Here is an 8,998-nt window from a genome sequence, read left to right on the forward strand (position 1 = left end):
AGGAAATTTGTCTACAATGGAAGATAAAATTACAGTTTCATCCATATTCATTTTATATTATTTAAACCAATTAAGCATTCTTTCAATTTCTCGCAGTTGTCCTATAACAGAACATCCATTGACCATTTGATAATTATTAAAGCGACTAGCAAGAAATTTCTACTTGTTGCATCTTCTGTTATGTACCTAGCTTTCAGTTTGTCTCATAATACTTTTGTAGTAGCATCATTCTGGTATGTGTCAAATAAGCCATTAGCCAGACCATTCAAGATGTGACTTTTGTTCATATAATCGGCATTGTCCCATTTCGGCCTCTCTCCGGTTGCAGCAACTGACTCATTTTCGCCCTTTTCTAGTCTTGGTGTAGTCAGGGCATAGACAACCTTCAATGTTGATAATAGGAAATGTATTTTTTTTGTCATCTTGGAAAGTTGCCACCATCAAATTGGTTTCATTTCACAAAGTCAAAAGCCAATTATTTTAGTGTTCCGTTTATGACAACCATTGTTGAAATGAGATAAAACTTTAAGAATGTTGGAACTCTAAACTGAAAAAATATTGAAATGGCTTCAAGGCGTGTATCAGTGCCATTGTCTTTAAGGTTTTATTTGCCTTCGCTGGTTGTGTGCAATGATTATGATAAACCTCGAGGATTCAATGAAGTCTAATGATTGACTGTGTTTTGCTCTGTCCAAGTCAATCCACTGAGCATTTATTCATTTAAGGCAAGACTATCTGGACTTCCATATGATATTCTGCAGTAAAATCAAATAGAAGCAAATCAAGAAGAAATTGAAAAGAAAGGAAAGAATGTTCTTTCTTGTTGTTTTGTGTCTTTTTCCTTTTAAAGGAGGGTCCTATTTATAGGCAGTGGAGATAATTTTTCAACAAATACAATTTTGTCTGTTTCAAACAGAAACAAATTTTGTCTGTTTTTAACATTTATATCTGTTGGTAACAAACAATATAATTAATTTCAAACAAATTTTTAAAACAAACATAACTATTTTGTTTGTTTCCAACAGTTACAGTTATTTGTTTGTTTTAATAGTTTCAGTTATAGTTATTTGTTCAATTTTTTTCTTTTCAAAAAAATAATTTTCCAATTGCTTGCACCTACAAGTGTCAAGTATCATTATAAATAATTAAATATTAAATTTAATTATTCTCAAGCCCACCCAAGCCCAAAAAGCCCATTCACGACCCATTACGTACTAAAGTCCAACTATAATAGACTTATATTCCTCTTAATTTAAATGATTCTTTTTTCTTTTCTTCTTTTCAATGCCCACATTCATTATTATTGAAAATATCCAACAAAAGATCCTATACGCTTTTTCAACCAATGATGAGAAAAATTGAAGTAATCCCGATAGATCCAAAAAAAAAAAAATTAGCATTTTAGCCTCAACAAGCGGTTAAGCCTCTTTTAACTATAGGTGAGTGGAAAAGAATCATCATACTTGTAGTTGGTGTGACAAGCTCCTATTTACAATGTTACGATTATCTTAAAGGTCATGATAAAATCTTATTCCATGAATCCTGTTTTAACAACATGCCTAGCACAATCTCGCAACACCCATTTCATTCATCACATGTGTTAGACATATGCCCTTAAAAACAATTTAAACAATTTCCTTTCAAAAAAAGAAAAAGCACTGTTGTTTTTATAACTCACTGGATTAGACAATGTTATATTTAAATAGAGAACATTGTTGTTTCTTATTTTTGGAAAACAAGACAAATTATGTGGTGTTTTGATTATTAATTAAATCTATTCGACATCCTTAAGAATTTAATTTTGATTTTCTTCAGATTGGCAACAACTTCTTTCATGTCAACCCTTTCCTCTGGTAACTCTGCTGAACATTCCAATGCTAATTGCAAAACGGACAATGCACACTCCTCTATTGCGTAGTCTTCCCTATTTCCAGTACTTAGCAAGTTGGGATCTATGACTTGAATTATTGTAGACGGTAACAACTTTTGCACCCAACTTTTCAAGCTCATTTTTCCTTCAAACATATCGTTTGTAGGCTTCTTTCTTGTAAAAGTCTCCATAAGGAGAATGCCAAGGCTGTACACATCACCATTTGTGGAGACAAATCCTTCCGATCCATACTCTGTATGTGAATGTCGAACTGACAATCATCAAAATTTCTAATATTGTGTAGCAGTGATAAAAATTGGTTAATATGTAACGGTAAATGTTATATATGTGCATGTCCATGTGTGCATATGAGTAGAAACATAAATTATATTGCATTATATTAAAGTGTCACCTGGTGCCATATATCCAATAGTTGCCAGTGTCATGGTTTGTATCATTGAATTCTCTTCAGCTAATAGTTTTGCAATACCAAAATCACCCAAATGTGCAACCATGTCTTCATCTAGCAGGACATTGCTTGGCTTTAAGTCACAGTGGACCACTGGTGTTGTATGACCATGATGGAGATACTCTAAAGCAGACGCAACATCTATCATTATGCTCAACCTTTGTAAGATATTAAGAAAATGGTTGTGAGAATACAGCCACTTTTCAAGGCTTCCATTGGGTATGAATTCAAGTACCAAGGCTTTAAAATCAATATTGCAACAACTAATGATTTTCACCAAATTTCGATGGCGAATGTTGCGAAGCACCTCGCACTCAACATCAAAGCTTTCAAAGGCTCCTTCTAGATCTAAATTAAAGACCTTCACAGCAACGTTCGTTCCATCAGAAAGAGTCCCTTGATAGACTGAGCCAAAACTCCCTATACCTAGCAACTTACTTTCACAAAATCCATCTGTAGCTTGAGCAAGCTCTTGGTATGAAATTCTTCTCCATGCTGCTAAAGGTTGCAAATTTTCCTCATCAGTTGGCAATTTTGCATTTCTTTTTCTACTTCTTGAAAAAATGACAATCAAGGATACTATTGATATTGTTGCGGCAATTGCTGGTAGAATATATTTCATAAGCTTAGTAGCGGTCTTTGATCGTCGAGGAAGATTGCTTTTGCAAGGCATAACTCGCAATCGAGGTGCACCACACAACCCTTCATTCCCCAAAAATGATTGAAATGAATAATTTGTAAACTGTCCTTTATTAGGAATTTCTCCTTGTAGTCTATTGAAAGAGACATTGAAGTATTTGCGGTAGGAGAGTTTCTCTAAGGACATTGGAATCATTCCAGAGAGATTATTTCTTGACAAATCCAAGAATTCCAAGCTTACCATATCTCCTAAGGACTCCGGAATAGAACCATCCAATTTATTACCGGATAAGGAGAGAGATGTGAGGTCTTTTAGATCCCCAAGGCTAGTTGGGATATCACCTGATAACCTGTTCTGTGACAAATTTATTATAGCCACAGCCTTCAAATTCCCAATGTCAATTGGGAGAGAGCCGTTTAGAGAATTTGAAGACAGGCTTAGCCGCAAGATATCTAGAAGCCTTGTCAAGGTTGAGGGTATTGAACCAGTAAAACTATTGGAGCCCAAAAGCAGATATCTTAGAGAAACAAGATCCCCCAAGCATGCTGGTATCGGTCCAGACAATTTGTTACCAGTGAGAGATAACAAGTACAAACTCTCTAGTTGACAGAAGTCAGATGGGATGGATCCTTGTAACTTATTGTATCCGAGTGAAATACTTTGCAGCTTTATCAATCTTCCAATGGTTGTGGGAACCTTTCCAGTCAACTCATTGTTTTCTAGGCGTAAGCTTATCAAGTTGTTCAAGTTGCCAATTTCCCCTGGAATGCTACCTTTAATGTTGCAATCAGAAGCAGAGAAGTCTTGAAGAGAAACAGAGAGATTTCCTATTGAAGCCAGGAATTTACCATTGATCAATGGGTTTCCATCGAATTTCAATGTATTTAATTCTCTGCAACTAGTCAAAGATATGAGAAAGCTCGATCCAGTGGCAGTTAAATTATTATACTGTAGATTGAGCCACTGTAAATATCTTAAATTGCCAAGCCTGTCTGGGATATATCCCGAAAATGAATTACTAGACAAGTCAATATGAGTAAGTTGAGAGGCATTGCAGATGGAGATTGGGATTGGTCCACTGAGTTCATTTCCTCCAAGATGTATTTGTTCAAGTTTGGGAAGCCGGAATTCAGAGCTGAAAGGAAGATGGCCCGAGAGACGATTTACCGCCAGAGAAATGACCCTCAAAGTTGAGCTATTAAATAATGATGGAGGGATGAAACCAGTGAAATTGTTGGGTCCCATATTAAAGATTTGTAGATGCTGCAGGTTTCCAATCTCATTTGGTAGTCTACCTGCAATCAAGTTACAAATTGTCACCTAAGATTTCATGATTTTGTTGTGATAGAGGTTCCACCATTAATTTTAGCTTACAAAGTTCTCACAATATCTTTAAGTGACAACCAAAAATACCTTTCAAAATGATATTATTTTTTGTAAATTGAGGGGACATTAATGCCTTAACCTTCTTTGATAAATTGATAATGGAAAAATGCTGGTGAGTAGCATACAAAATTGCAGGAGATTTAAGTGTAATTTATATATTCTATTAACAAAGATTAACCCAAGGCAAAAGATATTGTAACGAGGGATGGCAACAAAAAAGTGTATATTATATTACCGCAACATCTAAAGTTGGTGAATTAATTACCAAAAGTACCTGTAAACTTGTTAGACGCACAATCAAGGTCTGTAAGAAGAGTTAGGTTCCCGAGCTGCCAGGGAATTTCACCTACAAAATAGAGCATTGAAGATGTAATGAAGTTTTAGGATTCAGAAAGAAACTATCTAAAAGAACTTTGCTTTCCATAGCAAAATGCTAATGCCTTCAAACTTTTTTGACTTCTTGATTGTTCTAGTGGACAACAAAAGTAAATATTAAATATATGTAAAAAACTATAATTAATTGATTAAAATGAATTTCTTATAATTAGACTAGTGGAGTATTATAAAATTGAATATATAAAAAATTATGAAGAAACAGGGAAATTTCCAATTGATGGAGTCTTCCATTTGAGATACAAAGTGTTAATTAGCTTACCTTCCAAGTTGTTTTTCCCGAGATACAAACCGTTAAGCATAGTCAAATTCCCAATTTCTGTAGGTATACTACCCTCCAAATGATTGTAAGACAAGGATAAATCTATCAATTCGTTGCACTTGAATAAACTGGCTGGAATTCTACCAGAGCAGATTCGAACTCCAATAAATCCCTTTTAATTTAGGAAGATGATTGAACAAATCGAATGGGAGATGACCTGTGAGATTGTTAGTGTCCAAACCAATTCTTATCAGGGAAGATGTGTTGCGTGGGATGGTTGGTATGGTTTGTATGGAACCAGACAGCTGGTTGGATCCCAGATCAATTCGCTGCAATGAAGATATGTTGAAGATTGAGGAAGATATGGAACCTGAAAGCTGGTTCTCACCTAGATCTAATGTTATCAATCTGGGATGATTCCCGATTGCTCTAGGAATCTCTCCAGAGAGTTGGTTATTGCTAAGATCAATTTCTTCCAATGATGATATGTTAAAAATCGAGGAGGGTATGGCACCTGAAAGCTGATTATGATCCAAGTATAAATATTTCAACCTAGCAAAATTACCGATTTCTGCAGGGATTTGGCCATTCAGATTGTTTGAGTACAAGCCCAATACCTCTAACCTAGACAAACTGCACAGAGAGGATGGTATAACACCCCCAAAGTTGTTACCGTAGAGAAACAATCTCTCAAGTCGAGTGAAAGAACCAAACCAAGATGGGATTTCCCCACTGAAACTGTTGTTAACAAAGTTTATAAACTTCAGTCGACGCAAATGAGACAACTCAACGGGTAATGAGCCATGAAAGTTGTTGTTTCCAACGGCAATCCAAGCGAGGAAAGACAGATTTCCCAAGTGAGGTGGGATTGTACCGGTTAGACCTAGGCTAGAAATGTCCAGAGCAGTGACTCTGAGGTTCCTGGATCCACAACTGACACCAACCCAGTTGCAAACAGAGGTAGCAGTTGACCAATTTGTTGCCAAGATGTTTTGAGGGTCCTGAGTGATGTGTGCTTTTAGTGCAAGAAGAGCCAATCGGTCTGTGGTGATGTTGGGTGATTCCATAGACAAGGCAGCCATAAAATTACACAACAGCAGCACCACAAGAAGGGAGACGAGGAAGCTCGTGTTTCCCATTGGCTTTCTCTGGGCAGGAATAGTAAATGGAAAATATGGAGCAATATGGGAACTAATGAGAATTTGGTGTAATCAGGTTTGTACTGTTTGTTGTTGATTAACTAAATAGACAATTACTTCCTTGACGGTTTTGCTTTTTTTGTTCTAACAAATCAAACCCAAAATAACTCTTCCAAATCTATGTTCCCAAACATAGCATAATAGTATTTTGCTAACGGGTTTGTCTTAAGGGATTAGTATAAATTTTGGTAACGATAATATTTCTACAGTAAATATAGTAATTAGCTGTTAATAAATGATCATTTCTAATGCATTAGATAAAGAAATTACCTTACGTAGTGAATTGAGAGCATACCCTTAAGATATTCGTTAAGAAAATTCATAAGAATTAGTATATAACAGAATCATTTGCAATTTGTTAGTAGAAGAATTTGTCAATCTTTTTTTATATATGTAAAATATATAAGAATATATATGTTAAATTATTTTAATTTTAAAATAAATCTTTACTAAAGAAATTTTAAAATAAAACTGATGTTACAAGATCGTGAGAATTTGATAGAGACTTAAATTTAAATCTCATTAATGACTTACATCTAAGGAAATCTTTAATCATTTTATTACTTCACTATCTAATAATAATTTTAAGAACATAATTAATTATTATTTATATGTCTTTTCACTTATAAAGCTTTTTATATATATATATATATATATATATATATATATACAAAGGATTAACTTTGTAAAAGTTTTATAAATTCATCATCATTATTTCATCTGAACTCTTGTATTACAAATTTTAGAATCTTTGAAAAGTCTTATTTGTTTATTGGTTTTTTTATTGTGCAACCTGCAAAATCGTTGTTGCACTTGTCTAAGAAAGTGCAGTTGACTAGGACCGATGACTGCCTATTATGCGTGTTATAAACACTATAAAGAGGGAAATTTCTACCCAAAATTCCTGCTTTTCAAGTTTCCATCAAAATGTGGTAACTAATGGTGGAAAAATTTGAAACAAGGCTGGCAACGTGGAAAGCAAAAACCTTATCCATTTGGGAAGGGGTAACCATAATGAAGTTGTTAGAAATATTTGAGAGGAAAAAAGAAATTTTGAGAAGAAACAAGAGTATGACTTTGAGAGTGTAAATTAACACTTTCTTTTAAGATATTTTCTCAACATGCAGAATATAATAAAGCCATTAACACTCTTATCAGAATAATGAAAATAATATGTATTAATGTTGTTTATATAATGAGTCAACGTATACATCTTTTAATAAAAAGATTTGTTTCCTTTCATAATATAACTTTTCAAATAGTTGTTTCCTTTCATGATACAACTATTCAAAAGTTATATCTAATAATATTTCATAATATAACTATTAAAAAGTTATATCTAATAAGATAATTATTTACAACTCTTTAGTCACAACTTTTCATTAATAAGACCAACATTAACAAACTATTTAACAGAAGTCGATGTTAGTCGGTGTTTTGGATTTTGTCCAAAACCTCTTTAACTTTTATTGGTCTTCCAATATTCTTCGCATGGATGTTTCAAATACCAACAAGAGTGAAAGAGGTTTTGGACAAAATCCAAAGCCGATTTCTTTGGGACAGATCCATAGAAAGGAGAAAGATACACTATGTTGACTGGAGCTTTATATGTCTTTATATGGATTTTGAAAGACTGTGAATTATTGATTTGAATCCACCAAAAGATTCATGTTGAATAAATGGACTAGGTATAGCGGAAAGAATCTAGAAGCTTATGGAGAAGACATGGGAGTAGGGAGAAATTATTATCGACAATGAAGAACCCTATGAAGATATGGGGTGAATGGCGAAACATTGTGAAGCCTCTGAACTTAATGAATGGCTCATCATAGTTTTTAGATGAGGGTATGGGAAAAAAAATTGATTTATGGAATTGCCACGTTCTAATCCTAAGTCATGACCAGTGCAATGACCAAGTGAGCAAAGCCCACTTGATCCAAGCAAGCCTTATGAGTAGTCACACGTGATCATGTCATAATCTCATAATGAGAGTGAACATCTAAATGTTTGTAAATATAAGTGTCCACATGTGCATTTATAATTTAACACCTTATCATAGTCAAATAATTCATAATATTTCTCAACAATGTTACACATCCAATATTGATGTTTCAATGCACATCTCATGTGCTTATCATGTTTGTAATCATATATTCAAATGACGATATTTATATCTTGGTGTATACGAACACCTTTATTACAAAATAGAAATTTAACAAGCCCAACCTTGGCTAGTAGACAATGTTCATCAATACTTTAAATATGCAAAATATATCTAGCCACGAACAACGAAATAGACATGAAATAAAGATGACGCCTACTAGATGCCTTTCAACGATACTTATCACAAGAATGGAGGAGAATCCTCTAATAACAATGATTCGCCTAGCTATAAATCTGAAAACCAAAACGTGAATTTAAAAATGTGAGTAAGAACTCAATGAACGGGGCATGAGGAGAACAAGTTAAACGGTAGAGTGTTTAATAACACCATGACTTTATTTGCGACCATGTAGTTTGCATCAAACCAAAACAAGTGCATGTGCAAGTAAAACCAAACCTTTCAAGTCGTATATGAATAGTTCAAAATATCATCATTCTTAGAAACTTAGATTCCAAATATTAAACAATTTCAAGTGAAAACATTCTTAGAACATGATATTTCACAACAAAATTTGTGAGACCTCAACCCTTATAGGCTCATAACGAGGCATAGGCGTAATAACTCGGGCTAGGGGTAGTTTCATCATTTCCTCTAAAAAGCTCCTAGAAAAAGGTT

The 8,998-nt window shown here is 34.0% G+C and overlaps 1 protein-coding gene across 1 annotated transcript; it reads right to left on the reverse strand.

Moving 5' to 3' along the window:
- Positions 1,670 to 6,159, reverse strand: LOC18586755 (probable LRR receptor-like serine/threonine-protein kinase At3g47570). The gene is made up of 5 exons (XM_018128833.1): positions 5,238 to 6,159; positions 5,021 to 5,122; positions 4,640 to 4,711; positions 2,283 to 4,274; positions 1,670 to 2,123 (listed from the first exon to the last, which is right to left on the reverse strand). Exons 1-5 carry the CDS (start codon positions 6,157 to 6,159, stop codon positions 1,765 to 1,767), a joined length of 3,447 nt encoding a protein of 1,148 aa, XP_017984322.1. The 3' UTR covers positions 1,670 to 1,764.

The sequence above is a fragment of the Theobroma cacao genome, chromosome 10, assembly GCF_000208745.1.
Source record: "Theobroma cacao cultivar B97-61/B2 chromosome 10, Criollo_cocoa_genome_V2, whole genome shotgun sequence".
NCBI lineage: Eukaryota > Viridiplantae > Streptophyta > Magnoliopsida > Malvales > Malvaceae > Theobroma > Theobroma cacao.